General features: G+C 51.9%; 1 protein-coding gene across 1 annotated transcript; it reads right to left on the reverse strand.

The window, feature by feature from the left end:
• Positions 1–824: 824 nt before the first annotated feature.
• Positions 825–16,548, reverse strand: and4 (actinodin4). Its single transcript, XM_085977205.1, has 3 exons — positions 16,503–16,548; positions 13,081–13,238; positions 825–3,525 (listed from the first exon to the last, which is right to left on the reverse strand). Exon 3 carries the CDS (start codon positions 3,484–3,486, stop codon positions 2,446–2,448), a length of 1,041 nt encoding a protein of 346 aa, XP_085833331.1. The 5' UTR covers positions 3,487–3,525; positions 13,081–13,238; positions 16,503–16,548; the 3' UTR covers positions 825–2,445.
• Positions 16,549–26,218: the final 9,670 nt, after the last annotated feature.

Consider the following 26,218-nt stretch of genomic DNA (forward strand, 5'->3'; position numbering starts at 1 on the left):
AGTCTGACTGGACGGGACGGGACGATCGGCGTCTGACTGGACGGGACGGGACGATCGGAGTCTGACTGGACGGGACGGGACGATCGGAGTCTGACGGGACGGGACGATCGGAGTCTGACGGGACGGGACGATCGGAGTCTGACTGGACGGGACGGGACGATCGGAGTCTGACTGGACGGGACGGGACGATCGGCGTCTGACTGGACGGGACGACCGGAGTCTGACTGGACGGGACGGGACGATCGGCGTCTGACTGGACGGGACGATCGGAGTCTGACTGGATGGGACGGGACGATCGGAGTCTGACTGGACGGGACGATCGGAGTCTGATTGAAACAGAATGCTCTGTACTTCTCACTCGTCGGCGAGCGAACTTAGCTTTTATACAACCAACAAATACTCTTTTAATATCACATTTTAACAATAGAATGATATGAAACAAAGTGAACTCCAAGACAGCAGGACACAGGACCTTCTCCCCAAGCACTGCGAAAGGTACTGCCACAGCCAGCTGAGAGCCGGGCCCTTTACGCCCCCGTGCCCCTTCCCCGGGGTGGATGGATGGGAGGGAGCCGGCTGTTTGACTCTGGATGGGAGGGAGCCAGCTGTTTGACCCGGGATGGGAGGGAGCCAGCTGATTCACGGACCCGGGATGGGAGGGACCCAGCTGATTCACTGACCTGAGTCCTGCGGAGTTCTCCTGACAGTCATGCAATGGGGAGGCCGGGCCCAGTTCTTCCCAAACCAACCCTTCCTCCCCGCACCCCTCCCTATACACAGACGAGAAGGCTAGGTAGGTTTTGGCTACGATTGGCTCACTGACGGTCTGGGTTCAGAGCTGCACTTGGGAGGCTGAGTATAGCCAGAAATGTATAAAAATAGCCTTTATATTTCAAGCGAAGAGACCTGTGCAAAAAGGTATTGGACTCGGAGACCGGATCCTTGGCAGCCTTGGCCCAGTAATCCGGCCCCCGACTGACGTGTGTCCGGCTTCAGATTGCTCAGGAACCTGCCCACTGTTCCCTAACTGCCCCTTCAAAGTGGACAGCCTCGGGGTAGGGGGGTGGGGCAAGTTTTAGTTGCATAGAAACATAGAAGATAGGAGCAGGAGTAAGCCATTCGGCCCCTCGAGCCTGCTCCACCATTCAATGAGATCATGGCTGATCATCCAAACTCAGTACCCTGTCCCTGCTAGTTAAATAATGTGGAAAAAGTCATGAATTACATGAGGCAGGAGCGCTACATCAGCCCCACTCACCCCATTCAGGGACTGTACAGGCTGCCTCCTGCAGCTCGACCTGATCTCAGCACAGAATCCAGGTCCCTTTGGCTACCTTCCCCATTTTTACACACTTCCTAGCCCTGTGAAGCCTGCACCTCCCACTGTCCATCCATTACTAGGAACATGTCTTGTCTGGTCTGTTTAATGTAATAACCTGGTAAGAAGGCAGCAGTACCTTGTTACAGAGATTTGGGTGTCCTCGTACAGGAAACACAGAAAGCTAGCACGCAGGTACAGCAAGCAATTAGGAAGGCAAATGGCATGTTGACCTTTATTGCAAAGGGGGTTGGAGTATAAGAGTAAGGAAGTCTTGTACAGGTGAGACCACACCTGGAGTACTGGGCACAGTTTTGGTCTCCTTATCTCAGACAGGAGATACTTGTGTTGGAGACGGTGCAACGAAGGTTCATTAGATTGATTCCTGGGATGAGGGGGCTGTCCTATGAGGAGAGATTGTGTAGAATGGGCCGATTCTCTGGAGTTTAGCAGAATGAGAGGCGATCTCATTGAAACATATAAGATTCTGAGGGGGATTGACAGGGTAGAGAGGTTGTTTCCCCTGGCTGGAGAGTCTAGAACTAGGGGGCAGAGTCTCAGGATAAGGAGTCGGCCATTTAAGACCGAGATGAGGAGGAATTTCTTCACTCAGGGTTGTGAATCTGGGAAAGTGGACTTAAGATAGATGATCAGCCATGATCTTATTGAATGGCGGAACAGGCTCGAGGGGCCTTGTGGCCTACTCCTGCTCCGAACTATGTTCTTGTGTTTATGTTCTGTCCTGTGATATTCCCAAGCAAGCTACACTGCAGCCCAATCCAAAGTGACATGGGCATTTACTGTTCTTTAAACCATACTGAAGAAAATGAGCAGAAGACAATTTTCTGTCTTGTAGCCATGATTCGAGCCTGTTATGAGTAAGGAGTAGAGGGGAGAGACCTGGGAGCCCGAGACTGCTGTCTCCAAGTGGGCATGTGTTGGAGCCCAGGGGCCCGGCCTAATTCCTCACAACCTCACGGATTCCTTTGTAAATCACAACGCGAGCCTGTCTCTGATCAGAATAATACATATATTTTTAAAATCACACATTATAGTGAAGCGTAAGGGGGAGAACGCATTCACGGTCTCTTGTCCTGCTGTCTTGGAATACAGTTGTATTAGCACAGTTAATACTCGTCATCCTCCTCATCCTCATCTTCATCTTCGTGACCATATTGAGGGCCATAAGGAGATTCATATGGGAAGTTATGAGGAGATCCATATGGTGAGTTATAGGGAGATGCATATGGCGCACCATAGGGAGATTCATATGGGGAGTTACGAGGTGATTCATATGGGGAGTTATGAGGAGATTCATATGGGGAGTTACGAGGTGATTCATATGGGGAGTTATGAGGAGATTCATATGGAGACGCACCGTGTGGATTTCCATATGGAGACGCACTGTGTGGATTTCCATATGGAGACGCACCGTGTGGATTTCCATATGGAGACGCACCGTGTGGATTTCCATATGGAGACGCACCGTGTGGATTTCCATATGGAGACGCACCGTGTGGATTTCCATATGGAGACGCACCGTGTGGATTTCCATATGGAGACGCACCGTGTGGATTATAATAATAGGAACCAGGATAATGTGGATCATAGGGGTCAATTTCATCTTCGTCCTCCGATTCCTCATCATCCTCTGGGACCTCGAAGTCAGTCGGTGCAGGTCCTGGTCGCTGGCCTCCTCTGTTGTCTTCCTCTTCATTGCAATCGGGATCGTACATGGGGTTGCAGTCATACTCCGTGGGCTTGTAGGGTCTTGCTGCAGGTTTGGAAGGAGCACAGGTAGAATCATATTTGGGGTCACAGGGCAGTGCTCTTGCTCCCCGTGAGCACTTGGGATCGGTTTTGGGATTGCAGTCAGCGTCTTTCTGAATGTTTCCCATGAAGTAGTAGAAATATTGTAGAAGACATGCTGGATCATGAGTGTTACAGGACAGCTGAGGTGACGTCTGATACTGAGCCTTAGGGGGTGCAGGCGGAGGCTGGGCCACAGGGGCCTTAGGGGCTGGAGGCTGCGACTTACAGTTCCGATCTGTCTTGGGGTCACAGGAGGGTACGGATACCCCTTTGACATTCCCATGTGTTGGCGCGAGGCCAATAGTGTACTGATAGAACGGAGCATCCTTACCATAAACGTCCTCCAGATGTCTCATCTGCAGATAGATTAACCGAATCCGGTCGATTTCATACAGCTGTATCAATGAAGAAAAGGGGAGATGGAATAGTGAGAAATCATCTGGAGATTGGCCTCTTCACTGGCCTGGGACACCCCACTGTGCCCCGGGACCACGCGCACCCCCCCATGCTCTCCGCCCTGGAACCTCCCTCCTGCTCTCTGCCCTGCGACCCACCTCTTCACTGGCCTGGGACACCCCACTGTGCCCTGGGACCACGCGCTCTCCGCCCTGGGACCTCCCTCCTGCACTCTGCCCTGCGACCCACCTCTTCACTGGCCTGGGATACCCCGGGACCACGCGGACCCCCCCCCCCCACCCCATGCTCTCCGCCCTGGGACCTCCCTCCTGCACTCTGCCCTGCAACCCACCTCTTCACTGGCCTGGGACACCCCACTGTGCCCCGGGACCACGCGCACCCCCCCCCATGCTCTCCGCCCTGGGACCTCCCTCCTGCACTCTGCCCTGTGACCCACCTCTTCACTGGCCTGGGATACCCCGGGACCACGCGGACCCCCCCCCCCCCCACCCCATGCTCTCCGCCCTGGGACCTCCCTCCTGCACTCTGCCCTGCAACCCACCTCTTCACTGGCCTGGGACACCCCACTGTGCCCCGGGACCACGTGCACCCCCCCCATGCTCTCCGCCCTGGGACCTCCCTCCTGCACTCTGCCCTGCGACCCGCCTCTCCGACCTGGGACCACCCCGCACTGTCTGCCCTGGGACCTCCCTCCTGCTCTCTGCCCTGCGACCCGCCTCTCCGACCTGGGACCACCCCGCACTGTCTGCCCTGGGACCTCCCTCCTGCACTCTGCCCTGCAACCCACCTCTTCACTGGCCTGGGACACCCCACTGTGCCCCGGGACCACGCGCACCCCCCCCCCATGCTCTCCGCCCTGGGACCCGCCTCTCCGACCTGGGACCACCCCGCCCCCCCCCCCCACTGTCTGCCCTGGGACCTCCCTCCTGCACTCTGCCCTGCAACCCACCTCTTCACTGGCCTGGGACACCCCACTGTGTCCCGGGACCACACGCGCCCTCCCCCCCACCCCCCCACACTCTCTGCTATGGGACCTCCCTCCTGCACTCTGTCCTGGGACCTTACCCCCCCCCCCCATGCTCTCTGCCCTGGGACCCGCCCCCCTCTCTGACCTGAGACTCCCCCCGCCCCCTCCATCCTCTCTGCCCTGGAACCACACCCCACCCTCCACATTCTCTGCCCTGGGCCCCCCTCCTGCTCTGGGACCCGCCCCCTCTCTGCCCTGGGAACTCCGCACCCCCCCACTCTTTGCCTTGGGACCCACCCCGCCCCCTCCACCCTCTCTGCCCTGGGACCCGTCCCCCTCTCTGACCTGAGACTCCCTCCACCTTCTCTGCCCTGGGACCCGCCCTCCTCTGCACTGGGACCCCCCGCCCCATCCACCTTCTCTGCCCTGGGACCCGCCCCCCTTTCTGCCCTGGGACCCCCCCCCCCCCAATCCACCCCCTCTGCCCTGGGACCCCCCCAACCCCCACATTCCCTGCCCTGGGCCCCCCTCCTGCTCTGGGACTCGCCTCTCTGCCCTGGGACCCACCCCCTCTCTACCCTGGGACCCACCCCCTCTCTGCCCTGGGACTGCCCCCTCCCCACCACTCCCTGCTCTGGGACCTCCGCACCCCCCACCCCGCCCTGCGACTCCACTCTGGGACCCCCCACCCCTCTCTGGCCTGGGACCCCCTCACTGTCACGTTTCTCACCAAGATATCCTCACTGCTTTCCTCCCTCCGCCTCCACACCAAGCAACTTCTCGTCCTCGGTGCTTTCAACCTCCATCTCAACTCGCCAAGCGCTCGCTTTCCTCGGAGTTCACTGCCTCCCTATCCTCCCTTAATCTCTCCCTCCATGTAAACTCCTCAACCCATATTCACAGCCATCCCCTTGACCTCGCCATCTCACGTGGCCTAAGCTCCTTCCACTGTGTCAATCACAGATAAGGCCATCTCTGAGCACTTCCTTGTGTCGCTCTCCACCCACATTCCCCCCACACCACAATCTCAATTCCTTTTTGTCTGCCACTGGGAAATAACGATCTCCCAAGTGTCTTACAACAGCACTTTCAAACTCCCAACTGACCAGCCTTTGGCCCTCCATTCACCACGACATTTCCGTAGCTACCAATCTGCTTAATCACACCCTCACCTCCACCTGTCCCCATTAAAACCATTACTCTCTCTCACCCTGGTCATTCTCTCTGGTACAGCCCTCATTTCCGCTCCCTAAAGAAGCTTCTCTTCTCTACTGCAAACCGTTTTCTTAAACCCCTCTCCCCTGTCTCCTCCAACCTCGCCTCCAACAAGAGCGAGGAACTCATGGAGTTCTTTGTCACTAAGATTGAGACCAACCGTTCAGCTGCCTCTGCCACTTCCCTTCCTTCCCCTAGCCCACTGGGCTAAACTTCCTCTAAGGTTTCCCCCTGCCCTAGCCCTGAACTTGCATCTTTCTCTAGTTTCTCCCCTATCTCCCCTCATGCCCTCTCCGAGCTCAACTTGTCCATCAGACCCGCCTCCTGCTCCCTCGACTCTATTCCCACTAAACTGCTGACCACTCAACTTCCCTTCCTGGCCCTTTTGCTAGCTGATACTGTTAACGGTTCCCCCTCCCCTTCAAACATAAGAACATAAGAAGTAAGAGCAGGAGTAGGCCATACGGGCCCTTGAGCCTGCTCCGCCATTCAATAAGATCACGGCTGATCATCAACCTCAACTCCACTTTCCCGCCCGATCGCCAAATCCCTTGATTCCCCTAGAGTCCAAAAATCGATCTCAGCCTTGAATATACTCAACGACTCAGCATTCACAGCCCTCTGGGGCAGAGAATTCCAAAGATTCACAACCCTCTGAGTGAAGAAATGCCTCCTCATCTCAGTCTTAAATGGCCGACCCATTATCCTGAGACTATGCCCCCTAGTTCTAGACACTCCAGCCAGGGGAAACAGCCTCTCAGCATCGACCCTGTCAATCCCCCTCAGAATCTTGTATGTTTCAATGAGATCACCTCTCATTCTTCTAAACTCCAGAGAGTATCGGCCCATTCTACACAATCTCTCATCATAGGACAGCCCTCTCATCCCAGGAATCAATCTAGTGAACCTTCGTTGCACCGCCTCCAAAGCAAGTATATCCTTCCTTCGATAAGGAGACCAAAACTGTGCCCAGTACTCCAGGTGTGGTCTCACCAAGGCCCTGTACAATTGTAGCAAGACTTCCTTACTCTTATACTCCAACCCCCTTGCAATAAGGGCCAACATGCCATTTGCCTTCCTTATTGCTTGCTGTACCTGCACGCTCGCTTTCTTGCACGAGGCCACCTAAATCTCTGTGAACACCAACATTTGAAAGTTTCTCACTATTTAAAAAATATTCTGTTTTTCTATTCTTCCTACCAAAGTGAATAACCTCACATTTCACTACATTATACTCCATCTGCCACCTTACTGCCCACTCACTCAGTCTATCTATATCCCTTTGCAGACTGTGTTCTCCTCACAGCTTACTGTCCCACCTAGCTTTGTATCATCAGCAAACTTGGATAGATTACACTCGGTCCCTTCATCTAGGTCATTGATATGGGCCTAGAAATTCGGTTTTGGCGCAGCGAGGGCTTTAGCGCCGGAAGTTAGTGCCGGCGCTAAGTCCCCCTGCGCGCGCCAAAAATTCAGCAGCGCCGCGCCCAAACGGCTGCCGGCGCTACTGAGGGGTCTCAGCGCCTCAAAACTGGCGCCGCATTGCGGCGCTCTTCCAGCGCTGCGGCGCCCGCTGCGGTGCGGCAGGCTCGGGAAGTGCAGGCCTCCTCTTTCCGTTAAGGAGGAGCTGCCTGCACCCGGCCGCGGCCCGCGATAATCTTTTTAAAAATGAGCCCGGCACCTCGGACAAGTGCCGGGCTTGCTTCTGTTCCGGGGGGGGGAAGTCCGGGGAGGGAGCTGCGGCCAGGCGGCCGGCGGGAAAGCGGCCGGCCGCCGCGGGGCCTTTAATGCGCCGGCGCAAAGTTCTGTAAGGCACCTCTGCCAGAACGTTGCTTGCGGCTGCCACGGGCGAGGCGGCCGCAACTCAATTTCCGAGTTCGGGCGGGTTACCATGGCAACCGGGACGCTGCGCACACCGATGACGTCATCGGTGCCGGCGCAGCGCTACCGGCCTAACGCCGATTTAGGGCCCCTGTCAATTTCTAGACTGGCCATAACTTCGGCGCTAGGCCCTCTAGCGCCTCAAAAGCGGCGCTAAGGCCAGTGAATTTCTAGGCCATAGACTGTAAATAGCTGAGGCCCCAACACTGATCCTTGCGGCACCCCACTAGTTACAGCCTGCCAACCTGAAAAAGATCCGTTTATCCCTACTCTCTGTTTTCTGTCAGTTAGCCAGTCCTCTATCCATGCTACTATATTACCCCCAACCCCATGAGCCCTAATCTTGTGTAATTTTTTATGTGGCACCTTATCGAATGCCTTTTGGAAATCTAAATATACTACATCCACTGGTTCCCCTTTATCTACCCTGATAGTTACATCCTCAAAAAGCTCTAATAAAATTGTACAAACACGATTTCCCTTTCATAAAACCATGTTGACTCTGCCTAATCATGTGACTTGATACCACTTCCTTAACAAACCTGCCATCATCACCCCCTCCTCAGAAAAACAACCCTTGACCCCTCTGTCCTTGCAAACTACAGCCCCCTCTCCAAATTCATTTCCAATGTGTTGTCAGCTCCCAAATCCATACCCATCTTTCCCAGAACTCCATGACTGAATCCCTCCAAGTGGGTTTCTGCCCCTGCCATAGTACTGAAATAGCTCTTATCAAACTCACAAATGACATCCTATGTGAATCTGACAAAAGGTCAACTTTCCCTTCTCATCCTTCTCGACCTGGCTGCAGCCTTTGACATGGTTAACTACTCCATCCTTCTCCAACGCCTCTCCACCATCGTCCAGCTGGGTGGGACTGCACTGGTCTGGTTCCATTCTTATCTATCTAATCGTAGCCAGAGAATCACCTGCAACGGCTTCTCTTCCCGCTCCCGCGTTGTTACCTCTGGAATCTCTCCTTGGCCCCTCCTATTTCTCATCTACATGCTGCCCCTCAGCGACATCATCCGAAAACACGACGTCAGTTTCCACATGTACGCTGATGACACCCAGCTCTACCTCACCACCACCTCTCTCAACCCCTCCACTGTCTCTGATTTGTCACACTGTTATCCGACTGAGCAGAAATTTCCTACAAATAAATATTGGAAAGACCGAAGGCATTTTCTTCGGTCCCCCGTCCCAAACTCCGTTCCCTAGCCATCGACTCCACCCCTCTCTCTGGTTACTGTCTGAGGCTGAACCACACCATTCACAATCTTGGTGTCCTATTTGACCCTGAGCTGAGCTTCCGACCACACATCCTCTCCATCACCAAGACCGCCTACTTCCACTTCCGTAACATCGCTGGACTCCGCCCCTACCTCAGCTCATCTGCTACTGGAACCCTCATCCATGCCTTTATTACCACTCGACTTGACTATTCCAACGCTCTCCTGGCCTCCCAGCTTCCACCCCCCATAAACGTAAGCTCATTCAAAAATCTGCTACCCGTATCTTAACTCGTGCCAAGCCCCGTTCACCCACCATCCCTGTGCTCACTCACATTCATTGGCTCCCAGTCCGGCAACACCTCGATTTAAAAATTCTCATCTTTGTTTTCAAATCCCTCCATGGCCTCGCCCCTCCCTATCTCTGCAGTGTCAGCTGTGGCTAGGTGGGCAGCACTCTCTCGCCTCGGAGTCAGAAGGTTGTGGGTTCAAGTCCCACTCCAGAGACTTGAGCACAGAAAGCTAGGCTGACACTCCCAGTGCCGTGCTGAGAGAGTGCTGCACTGTCGGAGGTGCCGTCTTTCGGATGAGACGTTTAACCCAGGCCCCGTTTGCTCTTGCAGCTGGACGTAAAAGATCCCATGGCACGATTTTGAAGAAGAGCAGGGGAGTTTCTCCCCGGTGTCCTGGGGCCAATACTTATCCCTCAATCAACATAACAAAAACAGATTATCTGGTCATTATCACATTGCTGTTTGTGGGAGCTTGCTGTGCACAAATTGGCTGCTGTGTTTCCTACATTACAACAGTGACTGCACTTCAAAACTACTTCATTGACTGTGAAGTGCTTTGGGATGTCCTGAGGTTGTGAAAGGCGCTGCAGAAATGCAAGTCTTTCTTTCTAACCTACGCCAGCTGTACAATCCTCCGAGATCGCTGCGCTCCTCCAATTCTGGCCTCTTGAGCATCAACAGTTTTAATCATTCCACCATAGGTGGCCGTGCCTACAGCTGCCTGGGCCATAGGCTCTGGAATTCTCTTCCCTCCTTTAAGACGCTCCTTAAAACCTACCTCTTTGACCAAGCTTTTGGTCACCTGCCCTAATATCTCCTTGGGTAGCTCGGTGTCAGACTTTGCCTGATCACGCTCCTGTGAATAGCCTTGGAATGTTTTACTGCATTAAAGGCGCTATATAAATGCAAACTGTTGTTGTTGTCCCCATTCCTCCTCACTTCCCTGCACTCCCTATCTCCCCTCACTGGGATGTCTCCCTATCTCCCCTCACTGGGATGTCTCCATATCTCCCCTCACTGGGACGTCCCCATATCTCGGCAGCACGGTGGCATAGTGGTTAGCACTGTTGCCTCACAGCGCCAGGGACCCGGGTTCAAATCCGGCCTCGGGCGACTGTCTGTGTGGAGTTTGCACATTCTCCCCGTGTTTGCGTGGGTTTCCTCCGGGTGCTCCGGTTTCCTCCCACAGTCCAAAGATGTGCCGGTTAGGTTGATTGGCCATGATAAAAATTGACCCTTAGTGTTAGGGGGGATTAAATACGTGGGGTTACGGGGATAGGGCTTGGGTGGGATGGTTGTCGGTGTAGGGACCGGGTGCTAGGGTTTGGATGATCAGCCATGATCTCGTTGAATGGCGGAGCAGGCTCGAAGGGCCGAATGGCCTACTCCTGCTCCTATCTTCTATGTTTCTATCTCCCCTCGCTGGGATGTCTCCCTATCTTCCCTCGCTGAGATATCCCCATATCTCCCCTCACTGGGATCTCTCCATATCTCCCCTCACTGGGATGTCTCCATATCTCCCCTCACTGGGATGTCTCCCTATCTCCCCTCGCTGGGACGTCTCCCTATCTCCCCTCGCTGGGACGTCTCCCTATCTCCCCTCGCTGGGATCTCTCCCTATCTCCCCTCACTGGGATGTCTCCCTATCTCCCCTCGCTGGGATGTCTCCATATCTCCCCTCACTGGGATGTCTCCCTATCTCCCCTCACTGGGATGTCTCCATATCTCCCCTCACTGGGATGTCTCCATATCTCCCCTCACTGGGATGTCTCCATATCTCCCCTCACTGGGATGTCTCCATATCTCCCCTCACTGGGATGTCTCCATATCTCCCCTCACTGGGATGTCTCCCTATCTCTCCTCACTGGGATGTCTCCATATCTCCCCTCACTGGGATGTCTCCATATCTCTCCTCACTGGGATGTCTCCATATCTCTCCTCACTGGGATGTCTCCCTATCTCCCCTCACTGGGATGTCTCCATATCTCTCCTCACTGGGATGTCTCCATATCTCCCCTCACTGGGATGTCTCCATATCTCCCCTCACTGGGATGTCTCCATATCTCTCCTCACTGGGATGTCTCCATATCTCTCCTCACTGGGATGTCTCCCTATCTCCCCTCACTGGGATGTCTCCATATCTCTCCTCACTGGGATGTCTCCATATCTCCCCTCACTGGGATGTCTCCATATCTCTCCTCACTGGGATGTCTCCATATCTCTCCTCACTGGGATGTCTCCATATCTCTCCTCACTGGGATGTCTCCATATCTCTCCTCACTGGGATGTCTCCATATCTCCCCTCACTGGGATGTCTCCATATCTCCCCTCACTGGGATGTCTCCATATCTCCCCTCACTGGGATGTCTCCATATCTCACCTCACTGGGATGTCTCCCTATCTCCCCTCACTGGGATGTCTCCCTATCTCCCCTCACTGGGATGTCTCCATATCTCCCCTCACTGGGATGTCTCCATATCTCCCCTCACTGGGATGTCTCCATATCTCCCCTCACTGGGATGTCTCCATATCTCTCCTCACTGGGATGTCTCCCTATCTCCCCTCACTGGGATGTCTCCCCATCTCCCCTCACTGGGATGTCTCCATATCTCGCCTCTCTGGGATGTCTCCATATCTCTCCTCACTGGGATGTCTCCATATCTCTCCTCACTGGGATGTCTCCATATCTCTCCTCACTGGGATGTCTCCCTATCTCACCTCACTGGGATGTCTCCATATCTCTCCTCACTGGGATGTCCCCATATCTCTCCTCACTGGGAAGTTCCTATAAATGCAACATTTGGGAGAGTCCCATGAATCCCAACATTGGGAAATAGAATCATAGAGCACAGAGGGAGGCCAACCTTGCCTGTTCCGGCTCTGTGAAAGAGCTACCTAGTCCTACTCGCCCTGCTCTTTCCCCATAACCTCATAACTGAACTCCCTCATCCCTGGTATCATCCTGGTAAACTGCCTCTGTACCTGAAGTGTGATGCCCAGAATTGTACATAATTCTCCAGCTGAGGCCTAACCTGTGATTTGTACAGGTTTAGCTTGACTTCCTTGTTTTTCTGTTCAATGTTCCTATTTACAAAGCCAAGTAACTCAAATGCTTTCTTAACCACCTTATCAACATACCCTGCCACTTTCAAAGATTTGTGACTTGGCACCCCCAGGTCCCTCTCTTCTTGAATCCCCTTCAAAATAGTACCATTTAGATTATACAGCCTCTCCATGTTGTTCCTCTCAAACTGCATCACTTCACACTTATCCGCACTAAACTGCATCTGCCACATGCCTGCCCCCATTTCACCAGTCTGCCAATGTCCTCCCGAAGTCTGCTACTACCCTGCTCACTATTTACTGCGTTGCCAAGTTTTGTATCATCCGCAAACTTCAAAATTGTACCAAACCCCAGGTCATTTATATATAACAAGAAATGCAATGGTCCCAATACTGACCCCTGGGGGGACCCCACTGCATAGTCAGGACCACCTCCGCTCACCACTACTCTCTGCCTCCTGTCCTTTAGTCAATTACGTACCCAAGTTACCACCGTCCTTTAATCACATATGCTTCTATTTTCTGAACAAGCCTAAGACGGGGCACTTTATCAAACGCCTTTTGAAAGTCCATTTACACAAAATCAGCCGCACTACCCTCATCAACCCTTTTTGTTACCTCATCAAAGAACTCAGTCGGGTTAGTTAGACATGATTTGCCTTTAACAAATCCATGGTGGCTGTCCCTCATTAACCCATGAGTCTCCAAGTGACAATGAACTTTGTCCTTGACAATGGTCTCTAGTAGTTTTGATGTTGGAAAGGCCCGTCAAACGCCAGACTTCCCGTGACTCCAGTCTCGACACTGAATCTTCAAACCCACAGTGGCACAGACCCCCAGTCAGGACATTTACCCCTTCTGACCCCCAGTGGTGGTGCTCACCCCTTCAGTGTGGCCAATTTTCTGGTAATACTTGTACCAGGACTGGAAGTCCGGGTTCTGTTGGTACCACTTGGCGTGGCGTTTGATTCGTGTGGACGCGGTTCGCAGGAAGTCTGTAGCATCGTGTGATTCCAGCGTGATCGCATCATCTCCTTTCGCTGTTAGAGTAACGGATAGTGTGAGAGGCGCGAGTTCATCGACAGTGAAGATAATGCCCTCCCCTCGCACGCGCCCCCTCCCCTCGCACGCGCCCCCTCCCCTCGCGCACACTTCCCTTCCCACGCGCACACTTCCCTTCGCACGCGCCCCCTCCCCTCGCACACGCCCCCGCCCCTCGCACACACTTCCCCTCGCACGCACCCCCTCCCCTCTCACGCGCCCCCTCCCCTCGCGCACGCCCCTCCCCTCGCGCACGCCCCCTCCCCTCGCGCATGCGCGTGCACACACACCACCCCTCGCGCGCGCACACACCACCCCTCGCGCAGACACCACCCCTCGCACGCCCACCCCTCGCGCACCCTTCCCCTTGCCTCCCCTCGCACACACCCCTTCCCCTCGCACGCGCCCCTTCCCCTCGCACGCGCCCCTCCCCTCGCACGTGCCCCCGCCCCTCGCACACACCACCTCTCACGTGCCCTCCCCTCGCACACCGCCCCCTCACACAAGCCTTCCCCTTGCCCGCGCCCTCCCCATGCCCTCCCCTCCCCTCGCCCACCCGCCCCTCTCACAAGCCTTCCCCTCGCACGCACCCTCCCCTCGCGCACGCCAATGTCACTCACACATGCACCTCACACACCCACACCCACACCTCAGACACCCACAGCAACACCTCGCACAGATCTACATGACACACGCACTCCCAACAACAACTTGTATTGATATATCATCTTAAACATCGTAAAACATCCCAAGGCACTTCACAGGAGCGTTATCAAACAAAATTTGACACCGAGCCATATAAGGAGATATTAGGACAGATAGGATGTAGGTTTTAAAGATCATCTTAAAGGAGGAGAGAGAGGTAGAGAGCCGGAGAGGTTTAGGGAGATAATTCCAGAGCTCTGGGCCTTACCAGCTGAAGGCGGGGAGATTACAGAGATGGGGAGGGGCGAGGCCATGGAGGGATTTGTAAACAAGGATGAGAATTTTGAAATCGAGGCGTTGCTTAACCGGGAGTCAATGTAGGTCAGCGAGCACAGGGGTGATGGGCGAATGGAACTTGGTACGAGTTAGGACACGGGCAGCCAAGTTTTGGATGTTTACGTCGGGTGGAATGTGGGAGGCCAGCCAGGAATGCGGTGGAATGGTCGAGTCTAGAGGTAACAAAGGCATGGATGAGGGTTTCAGCAACGGATGAGCTGAGGCAGGGGCGGAGCCGGGCGAGGTTACGGAGGTGCAAGGAGGTTGTCTTGGTGATGGGGTGGACATGTGGTCGAAACCAAGGAGAGAAGAGTCTGGTTCAGCCCGAGACCGTGGCTAAGGAACGGAGATTAAGGCAGAGACCGAAGACCCGCCCCTCGCACACCCTTCTTCCCTCTCCCCCTCCCTGTCTCGCCCTCCATCTCTCTCCCTTTCTCCCTCCCTGCTCCTCTCTTAGTCCCTCCCCCAAGTCTCTCCCTCTCCTTCCCCCCCTTCCCCCACCCTCCTCCCCAACCCTTCTCCGCATTTCCCTTCCCCACCCCACCTATTCCCTCTCCCCCTGTCTCTCCCCCTCCTCTTCTGTCTCTCTCCCTTCCCCATCTCTAAACCTCTCCCCTCCATGTCTCTCCCACCTCCTCCTCCTCCTCCATTTCTCTTTCACCCTCTTCACCTCACCCCTCCCTTCTCCCCCTCCACATGGTTATCCCCTCACTCTTCCTCTCCCTCTCTGTCTGTCTTCCCCTCCCCCCTCTCCTTTTCCACCCACCCTCCATCCGTCTTTTTTATTCGTTTATGGGACATGGGCGTCGCTGGCAAGGCCAGCTATTATTTCCCATCCCTAATTGCCCGAGAAGGTGGTGGTGAGCCGCTTTCTTGAACCGCTGCAGTCCGTGTGGTGAAGGTGCTCCCACAGTGCTGTTAGGGAGGGAGTTCCAGGATTTTGACCGAGTGACAATGAAGGATCGGCGATATATTTCCAAGTCAGGATGGTGTGAGACTTGGAGGGGAACTTGGAGGTGGTGGTGTTCCCATGCGCCCGCTGCCCTTGACCTTCTAGGTGGAAGAGGTCGCGGGTTTGGGAGGTGCTGCCGAAGAAGCCTTGGCGAGTTGCTGCAGTGCATCTTGTAGATGGTACACACTGCAGCCACGGTGCGCCGGTGGTGGAGGGAGTGAATGTTTAAGGTGGTGGATGGGGTGCCAATCAAGCGGGCTGCTTTGTCTTGGATGGTGTCGAGCTTCTTGAGTGTTGTTGGAGCTGCACTCATCCAGGCAAGTGGAGAGTATTCCATCACACTCCTGACTTGTGCCTTGTAGATGGTGGAAAGGCTTTGGGGAGTCAGGAGGTGAGACACTCGCCCCAGAATACCCAGCCTCTGTATTTAAGTGGCTGGTCTAGTTAAGTTTCTGGTCAATGGTCTTCACCCCCACCCTCCCTCTCTCCCCCTCCCTCCCTCCCTCTCTCGCCCTCGCCCCCTCCCTCCCTCTCTCACCCTCCCCCTCCCTCCCTATGCCCTCCCGCTCCCTCCCTCTCTCTGCCCCCTCCCCCTCCCTCTAACCATCCCTCCCCCTCGCTCTCTCTCCCTCCCCTCCCTCTCTCTCCCCCTCCCCCCTCCCTCCCCCTCTCTCCCCACTCCCTCCCCCTCCCCCTCTCCCCCCTCTCTCTCCCCCTCTCTCTCCCCTCTCTTCCCCCTCCCCTCCCCCCCTCTCTCTCTCCCCCTCCCCCCTCTCTTCCCTCCCCCTCCCCCTCTCCCCACTCCCTCCCCCTCTCTCCCCACTCCCTCCCCCTCCCCCTCTCTCTCCCCCCTCCCTCCCCCTCTCTCTCGCTCCCCCTCTCTCTCCCCCCTCACTCCCTCCCTCCCCCTCTCTCCCCCTCCCCCCTCTCTTTCCCCTTCCCCCCTCTCTCTCCCCCCCTCTCTCTCTCTCCCCTCTTCCCCCCTCCCCCCCTCTCTCTCTCTCCCCCCTCCCCCCCTCTCTTCCCCTCACCCCCCTCTCTTCCCCCCCTCTCTCTCTCCCCCTCCTCTCTCTCCCCCCCTCACTCTCCCTCTCTCTCTCCCCCCCCCTCTCTCCCCCTCCTCTCTCTCCCCCTCCTCTCTCTCCCCCTCCTCTCTCTCCCCCTCCTCTCTCTCCCCCTCCTCTCTCTCCCCCTCCTCCCTTTCTCTCTCCCCCTCTCTTTCCCCCCCCCCTCTCTGTCTCTCTTCCCCCCCCCTCTCCGTCTCTCTCTCTCTCTCTCCCCCCCTCCCCCGGGCAGCAGGTTAATCTGAAGGTTGCGAGTTGTATCCCACCTGGTCTGAAGAGATCCCGTAGACTCCCAGCCTGGATTCGATCTGTAAGAGAATGACATGAACTTTGTTACAGAGACCGGCACCGGGCGGAGTTCAAGATAAATCAAACAGCCACTGGAACCAACACCCCATCAACGGACGTCCACGGTCGGACACCGGCTCCATCAGGGACTGTCCCACCCACTGTTACATAAACCCCGCCTGTCGCAGGTCCCAACCTGGCCACAGGCATCTGCTTTCCAGCCCCTGGCAGGAGCCCTGTAAAACAACCAAAATTAGACCCAAGATTACAAACGGATGGGAAAGGAATGTGAGCCCATGAGTAACAAAACACAGGAGGTCCAGACCGAAATATAGAAACACAAACACAATGTGAGAGTCATAGTGTGTACAGGGAAAGAGACAGAGAGACTGTGAGTGTGTGCAGGGACAGAGAGAGACAGACAGACAGAGAGAGAGAGAGTGATACCATCATAGGACACACTATGAGCTACACTTACCTTGGTCTAACCATTACAGCATCAGGGAGCTTCAACATAGCAGTGAATGCACTAAAAGAAAAAGCCCGACGAGCCCTATATGCAATAAAAAGAAAATTCTACAACATCCAAATTCCAATCAAAATCTGGCTCAAAATATTTGATAGTATAATCCTGCCCATTGCGCTGTATGGTAGTGAAGTATGGGGCCCACTCAATCACCATAGCTACACTAAATGGGAAAAACACACAATAGAAGCCCTACATGCAGAATTTTGCCGAAGCATTCTTCGCACCCAAAGGAAAACACCAACAAATGCATGTAGAGCCGAACTAGGCAGATACCCACTGATAATAAACATCCAAAAACGAGCACTAAACTTTCTAAATCACCTCAAATCTAGTTCCCCAGACACCCTTCATTTTAAAGCCCTCCAGACCCAAGAGCTGAACCCAGAAACGAGTCCCCTGAGTCAGATGTTACTGAAACTAAGTTCTCCTACCCAGCCGGACCCTGACCAGTCCCAGACCAACACTGCTCCCCAAACACCAATCCGAGTGAACCAAATCATTAAACAATGCAAAGAAACCTACCTGGGACATTGGAACAAAATAACCAAAAGCCAAAGCAGATTAGAATGCTACCGGGCCCTAAAAAGAGAATATAAACTGGCAGACTATCTCTCGACCATCAGAGACACAAAACAGAGACAGACCCTCACCAGATACAGACTAAGCGACCACCAACTGGCAATTGAAAAAGGAAGATACAAGAAATCCTGGCAACCTAAAGAAAATAGAATATGTGATCACTGTCTGGCCGGCGAGGTTGAGACAGAGGTGCACTTCCTCCTAAAATGTGAAAAATTCAACAAGACAAGAAACATATATTTTGACAAGCTCAGCCTTACAACCCCAGATTTCAAAGAATTGGATGACCTGTCAAAATTAAGAATAGTCCTGGGGGAGGGAGACAGACCATATCTTGGTGCCCAATATGTAACAACATGTCACAACCTGAGGAACAGTGAGTGACTAACGAGCACACCCATAGCATATATACTCTAAAAATGTTTAAATTAATACCGAATGTACCCAACGACTGTTTTAAATTAATACTGAATGCACCCAACGAGGGCCAATGACTGTTTAAATTAATACTGTCTGTACCCAACGAGGGTCAAAAACGTTTGACACCTACAGAATGTTGGAAACCCTGTACTTTTTGTTATGTAAGCTTTGGCAATATGGTTCCCTGTAAACTTTCATGCCAATAAAGCATTTGAATTTGAATTTGAGTGTGTGCAGGGACAGGCAGAGAGAGAGAGAGACAGACAGAGAGCGAGACAGAGTCAGAGAGACTGTGTGTGTGCAGGGACAGACAGACAGACAGAGAGAGAGAGAGTGTCTATGTGCAGGGACAGACAGCTGTGAAGTGGCAGAATGCGTTAATGCAGAGATGAGACAAGCATGTAGTAATGACAGTGGCTTTAATGGGGAATTTAAACGTTCACATAGATTGGGATAAATAGATGAGCTCATGTCAGAAAGGTAGTGAATTTCTTGAGTGTGCTCAGGATAGTTTTCTGAAACAATATGTCCCAGAACCAACAAGGGGGCAGGCCATATTGGATATAATAATGAGTAATGAGACAGATTTAGTTAACAGTCTAATGGTGCGTGAACATTTATCCCATAGCGATCATAAAATGATTGATTTCAACATTGTGTTTGAAAGGGAGGAAGGCGAAACAGCTACTAAGATTCTAGATTTAGGTAAGGCTGACTACAAAACGATGAGGCAGAGACTGTCCACAGTAAACTGGGTAAATCTGTTAATGGGTAAAATGACCGAAGATCAGTGGGAGGTGTTCAAAAAATAACTGAATGTGATACAGAAGCAGTTTATACCCCTGTGGGGCAAGAGCTGTAATTACTCAAAAAACCCAGCCATGGATGGCGGAAGAGGCAGAGTCAAGATAAAACTGAAAGAAAAATTATATAAACATGCAGAAACTAGCACAGATCCTGGCGATGGAGAGATACAAAGAGGCAATCAAACAGATGGTCGTCATCAGACGTGTCTTCACACTGTTCCCTTTGGGGAACTGTATGAAGTGGTGGAAGGATTTCTGGCCACGTTAACACTCCTTCCGTGACCGTAACCATTTACGTACCAGCCATTAGGGTGGTTAGTCCTATGGCGGGAGGGTTTTACGGGCTCCCACAACCCATACGAGGGGGGGGTGCCACCCACACCCACAAGTATCCCGCTGGATGTCAACCCAGAATTTAGAGCCGGAGCTCCGACTCCACTTGCTGGGACTGTCCGGAGCGGGGTTCGAAACCCTACACCTTCTGGCCCAGCGGCGGGGATGCTACTGCTACACCAAAGGCCCACTCCAAACAGATGGTGAAAGCTACAAAAAGGAGTATGAAAAGAAACTTGGAAGGAATATCAAAATCAACACAAAAACTTTGACAATTACATGAGGAAAAAGAGGGTGGTTAAGAACAATGTGGGTCCCTTAAAAACTGATAACGGTGATATTGTAAATGAAAATAAGGAAATGGCCAACATGTTGAATATAAACTTTGCGTCAGTATTTACAATCGAGGACATCCCTAAGAAACTAATACTGAATCAGAGGCGGGGACTCACCCCAGTTAACAGTAATGAAGAAAATAATGGCACCAAAGAGCGACAAATCCCCAGGACCAGACTGTTTCCATCCCAGGGTTTAACGGAAGTAGGTGAGCACATTGCAGATGCCCCAAGTATAATCTTCCAAAGCGCTCTCATAGAAACACAGAAGATAGGAGCAGGAGTAGGCCATTCGGCCCCTCGAGCCTGCTCCGCCATTCAATGAGATCATGGCTGATCATCCAAGTTCAGTACCCTGTCCCTGCTTTCTCCCCATATCCCTTGATCCCTTTAGCCTTAAGAAATATATCTAACTCCTTCTTGAACATATTTAATGAATTGGCCTCTACTGCCTTCTGTGGTAGAGAATTCCACAGGTTCACCACTCTCTGGGTGAAGAAATTCCTCCTCATTTCTGTCCTAAATGGCCTACCCCTTATCCTTAGACTGTGACCCCTGGTTCGGGACTCCCCGACCATCGAGAACATCCTTCCTGCATCTAGTCTGTCCAGTCCTGCCAGAATTTTATAAGTTTCAATGAGATCCCCTCTCATTCTTCTAAACTCCAGCGAGTACAAGCCCAACTGACTCTCGATTCAGGAACTGTTCCTTGAGATTGCAAAATGATGCATGTCACTCACTATTTAAGAAAGGTGAGAGGGGGAAACCAGGGAATTATAGACCAGTTAGCCTAATATCTGTTGTCAGGAAATTACTAGTCTATAATTTAGGATAGGGTGGCTGAACACCTTGAAAATTTTCAGCTGATCAGAAAGAGCCAGCATGGATTTGTAAAGGGGACGGTCATGTCTGACAAACCTGATTGGATTTTTTGAAGAGGTGACTAGAGTAGTGGACAGGGGAATGTCTATGGATGTTATTTATACAGACTTCCAGAAGGCATTCAATAAAGTCCCTCATAAAAGATTGTTAACTAAAGTTGAAGCTCATGGAATTGAAAGCAAATTATTGACCTGGTGAGGAGATTGGCTGAGCGGCAGGAGACAGAGTCGAGATAATGGGCAGGTACTCAAATTGGCAGGATGTGACTCGTGGTGTCCCGCAGGGATCTGTGTCGGGGCCTCAACTATTCATCATATTTATTAACGACATAGATGATGGAATAGAGAGCCACATATCCAAGTTTGCCAATGACACAAAGATAAGCAACATTATAAGCAGTGTAGATGGAAGCATAAAATTACAAAGAGATATTAATAGATTACATAAGAACATAAGAAATAGGAGCAGGAGTAGGCCAATCGGCCCCTCGAGCCTGCTCCGCCATTCAATAAGATCATGGCTGATCTGATCCTAACCGCCAATCCACTATCACAGAACCATCTCCTGAATCTAACAGAATTAGACACATGAAATAGGAGCAGGATCAGGCTACACGGCCCCTGGGCCCGCTCCGCTACCCACAGGGCCATGTCCGATCCGAACCTAGACTCATGTCCAAATTCCTGCCCGCTCCCCGTAACCCTTAATTCCCTTTACATCTAGGAAACTGTCTATTTCTGTTTTAAATTTATGTAATGATGTAGCTTCTACAGCTTTTTGGGGCAGCATATTCCATGGACCTACCACCCTCTGAGTGAAGTAGTTCCTCCTCATCTCAGTTTTGAAAGAGCAGCCCCTTATTCTAAGACTATGCCCCCTAGTTCTAGTTTCACCCATCATCGGGAACATCCTCCCCACATCCACCCAATCCAACCCCTTCACAATCTTATATGTTTCAATAAGATCGCCTCTCATTCTTCTGAACTCCAATGAGTAGAGTCCCAATCTACTCAACCTCTCCTCATATGTCCATCCCCTCATTCCCGGGATTAACCGAGTGAACCTTCTTTGTACTGACTCGAGAGCAAGTATGTCCTTTCTTAAGTATGGACACCAAAACTGTACGCAGTATTCCAGGTGCGGTCTCACCAATACCTTGTACAACTGAAGCAATACCTCCCTATTTTTATATTCTATCCCCCTAGCAATGAAAGCCAACATTCCATTGGCCTTCTTAATCACTTGCTGCACCTGCATACTAACCTTTTGAGTTTCGTGCACCAGGACCCCCAGATCCCTTTGTACTTCAGTACTTTCCAGTTTCTTGCCATTAAGATAATAACTTGCTCTACGATTTTTCCTGCCAAAGTGCATAACCTCACACTTTCCAGTATTGTATTCCATCTACCAAATCTCTGCCCACTTACTTAGCCTGTCTATGTCCCCTTGCAGGTTTTTTATGTCCTCCTCACTCACTACTTTCCCTCCCATCTTAGTATCATCTGCAAACTTTGATATGTTACACTCGGTCCCCTCCTCCAAATCGTTAATATAGATTGTAAAGAGTTGGGGACCCAGCACTGACCCCTGCAGAACACCACTAGTTACTGATTGCCAGTCTGAGAATGAACCATTTATCCCAACTCTCTGCCTTCTGTTAGATAGCCAATCCTCTATCCATGCCAAAATATTACCCCCAATCCTGTGATTTTTTATCTTAAGCAATAATCTCTCTCTGCATGGGGAAAAACTGTGGCAAATGGATTTCAATATAGGCAAGTGTGAGGTCATCCACTTTGTCTCCCTGATCTATCCTTTTTAGGGACAGAGAGAGAGAGAGACAGACATTACAGGGATAGAGAGACAGAGAGAGAGAGAGACCGTACAGGGTTAGAGAGAAAGAGAGAGAGAGAGAGAGAAAAAGAGACAGAGAGAGACAGACCATACAGGGATAGAGAGACAGAAAGAGCAAGAGAGAGAGAGAGACCGTACTGGGATAGAGAGAGTGAGAGAGAGAGTGAAAGAGAGAGAGAGAGCGAGAGAGAGAGAGACAGACAGAGAGAGAGACAGAGAGCGTGAGATGAAGACAGAGAGAGAGGGAGAGACCGTACAGAGTGATAGAAAGAGAGAGGGAGAGACAGACAGAGAGAGACCGTACTGGGATAGATGGAGAGAGAGACAGAAAGAGAGACAGAGTGAGAGAGAGAGAGAGCATACACGGACAAAGAGAGAGAGCAAGAGAGAGACCGTACAGGAACAGAGAGGGGGAGAGAGAGACTGCACAGGGACAGAGAGGGAGACAGAGAGAGAAAGAGAGAATGAGACCATACAGGGACAGAGAGAGAGCGCGAGAGAGACCGTACTGGGACAGAGAGAGAGAGTGAGAGAGAGAGAGAGAACATACAGAGAAAGAGAGAGACCGTCCAGGGCTTGAGAGAGAGAGACAGACACCGTACACGGACAGAGAGAGAGACAGAGCGAGAGTGAGACCGTACAGGAAGAGAGAGGGAGAGAGAGAGAGAGAGATAGAGAGAGACAGGCAGACTGTACAGGAACAGAGAGGGAGAGAGAGAGAGAGTGTGCGACAGAAAGAGAGAGATGGAGATAGAGAGATACAGAGAGAGTGAGAGAGACAGCAAGAGACAGAGGGAGAGAGAAAGAAAAGAGTCCCCTGAGTCAGTGGTTACTGAAACTAAGTACTCCTACCCAGCCGGACCCTGACCAGTCCCAGACCAACACTGCTCTCCAAACACCAATCCGAGTGAACCAAATCATTAAACAATGCAAAGAAACCTACCTGGAACATTGGAACAAAATAACCAAAAGCCAAAGCAGATTAGATTGCTACCGGGCCCTAAAAAGAGAATATAAACTGGCAGACTATCTCTCGACCATCAGAGACACAAAACAGAGACAGACCCTCACCAGATACAGACTAAGCGACCACCAACTGGCAATTGAAAAAGGAAGATACAAGAAATCCTGGCAACCTAAAGAAAATAGAATATGTGATCGCTGTCTGGCCGGCGAGGTTGAGACAGAGGTGCACTTCCTCCTAAAATGCGAAAAATTCAACAAAACAAGAAACATATATTTTGACAAGCTCAGCCTTACAACCCCAGATTTCAAAGAATTGGATGACCTGTCAAAATTAAGAATAGTCCTGGGGGAGGGAGACAGACCATATCTTGGTGCCCAATATGTAACAACATGTCACAACCTGAGGAACAGTGAGTGACTAACGAGCACACCCATAGCATATATAATCTAAAAATGTTTAAATCAATACCGAATGTACCCAACGACTGTTCAAATTAATACTGAATGTACCCAACGAGGGTCAACGACTGTTTAAATTAATATTGTCTGTACCCAACGAGGGTCAAAATTGTTTGACACCTACAGAATGTTGGAAACCTGTACTTTTTGTTATGTAAGCTTTGGCAATATGGTTCCCTGTAAACTTTCATGCCAATAAAGCATTTGAATTGAATTGAATTGAATTGAATTGAATATGCATATTACATGAGTGTATATTTATACACACAGGGATATATCTGTTTATACACTGGATAGATCTACGTTTATGTGTTCAACCATAAATGTTTTTTCGGTGCTTTGGCAACAAGATGTACCTTGTCATGCCAATAAAGCAATTTGAATTGAATTGAATTGCGTGAGAGAGACAGCAAGAGACGGGGAGAGAGCGCAAGAGTGAGACAGAGAGAGGGAGAGAGAGAGAGTGCGTACAGGGACAGGGAGCAAGAGAGAGAGCGCGCGAGAGAAAGAGAGAGAGACAGAGAGAGAGAGAGAGTGTCAGACCATAGAGGGATAGAGAAAGAGCGAGACAGAGAGAGAGAGACCGTACTGGGATAGAGAGACAGAGAAAGAGAGAAAGAGTGACAGACAGAGGGAGAGAGAGACAGAGGTAGAGAGAGAGACAGCAAGAGATGGAGAGAGCGAGAGAGAGCGCGAGAGTGACACAGACAGAGAGAGAGAGACAGAGAGAGAGAGACAGAGAGAGAGACAGAGAGAGAGAGAGAGACAGAGAGAGACAGAGAGAGACAGAGAGAGAGACAGACAGAGAGAGAGACAGACAGAGCGAGAGAGAGAGTAGACCGTAGAGGGATAGAGAAAGAGCGAGACAGAGAGAGACAGAGACCGTACTGGGATAGAGAGACAGAGAAAGAGTGACAGACAGAGGGAGAGACAGAGACAGAGGGAGAGAGCACGAGAGAGAGAGCGCGAGACAGAGAGAGACACGGGGAGGGAGTGAGAGAGAGAGAGCGATAGAGAGACTGTACTGGGATAGAGAGAGAGAGAGACAGTAGAGAGACAGAAAGAGAGAGAGAGAGGGAGAGGGGAAGAGAGACGGAGAGTGCAAGAGAGAGACCGTACAGAGAGAGAGAGGCAGAGAGAACGAGACAGAGAAACAGATAGACAGAGAGAGAGAGACTGTAGAGAGAGAGGGAGAGCGAGACAGAGAGCGCGAGAGAGAGAGGGAACCTACAAGGAGAGAGAGAGAGAGAGGGAGAGAGACAGAGAGAGAGACAGTAGAGAGACAGACAGACGGAGAGATCTCTGAGAGAGAGAACATACAGCGACAGAGAGAGAGAGAGACCGTACAGGAACATAGAGGGAGAGAGAGCGTACAAGGACAGAGAGAGAGAGAGACAGAGACACAGGGAGGGAGTGAGAGGGAGAGAGCGATAGAGCAACTGTACTGGGATAGAGAGTGAGAGAGACTGTAGAGAGACAGAAAGAGAGAGAGGGAGAGGGGAAGAGAGACGGAGAGTGCGAGAGAGACCGTACAGAGAGAGAGAGAGAGAGGATGAGAAAGAGATACAGAGAAAAAGAGAGGGACAGAGAAAGAGAGTCAGAGGGAGGGAGAGAGACAGAGAGAGAGAGAGACTGCACTGGGATAGAGAGAAACAGAGAGCGCGCAAGTACAGGGACAGAGAGAGAGAGACCGACCATACTGGGATAGCGAGAGACAGAGAGAGAGAGAGAGACAGGGAGAGAGAGACCGTACAGAGAGTGAGAGTGAAAGAAAGAGAGAAATACAGAGAGATTGAGAGAGAACGCGGGAGAGAGAGCGAGAGACCGTACTTGGATAGAGAGAGACAGAGACAGAAAGAGACAGAGTGAGAGAGAGAGAGAATGAGACCATACAGGGACAGAGAGAGAGAGACCGTACTGTAAAAGCGAGGGAGGGAGAGAGAGAGAGACCGTACTGGGATAGAGACAGAGACAGAGAGAGACACACAGAAAGTGACAGAGAGATCTCTGAGAGAGAGAACATACAGCGACAGAGAGAGAGAGAAACCGAGCGAGAGACACCGTACACGGACAGTGAGAGAGAGACAGAGAGTGAGAGAGAGACCGTACACGGACAGAGAGAGAGAGAGAGAAAGAGCGAGACAGAGAGAGACAGATATATATACAGAGACGGAGAGAGTGAGAGAGAGTGAGAGAGACAGGGAGAGAGAGAGAGACCGGACTTGGATAGAGAGAGAGAGAGACAGAGAGAGAGAGTGAGACAGAGAGAACGAGAGAGAGACAGAGAAAGAGAGAGAGACAGAGAGCGAGAGAGACCGTACTGGACTAGAGAGCGACATTGAGAGACAGAGAGAGTGAGAGAGACACAGAGGGAGAGACCATACAAAGAGAGGGAGCGAGAGAGAGAGAGACAGAGAAAGAGAGGAAGAGAGAGACAGATAGAGGGGGGAGAGAGAGAGAGAGACTGTACGGGGATAGAGAGAGAGAGAGAGAGCGAGATCGTACAGGGACAGAGAGAGCGAGAGGGATAG

This window comes from Somniosus microcephalus, unplaced genomic scaffold (genome assembly GCF_052327205.1).
Source record: "Somniosus microcephalus isolate GS21.2 unplaced genomic scaffold, FLI_Smic_1.0 unresolved_chr4, whole genome shotgun sequence".
Taxonomy (NCBI): Eukaryota; Metazoa; Chordata; class Chondrichthyes; order Squaliformes; family Somniosidae; genus Somniosus; species Somniosus microcephalus.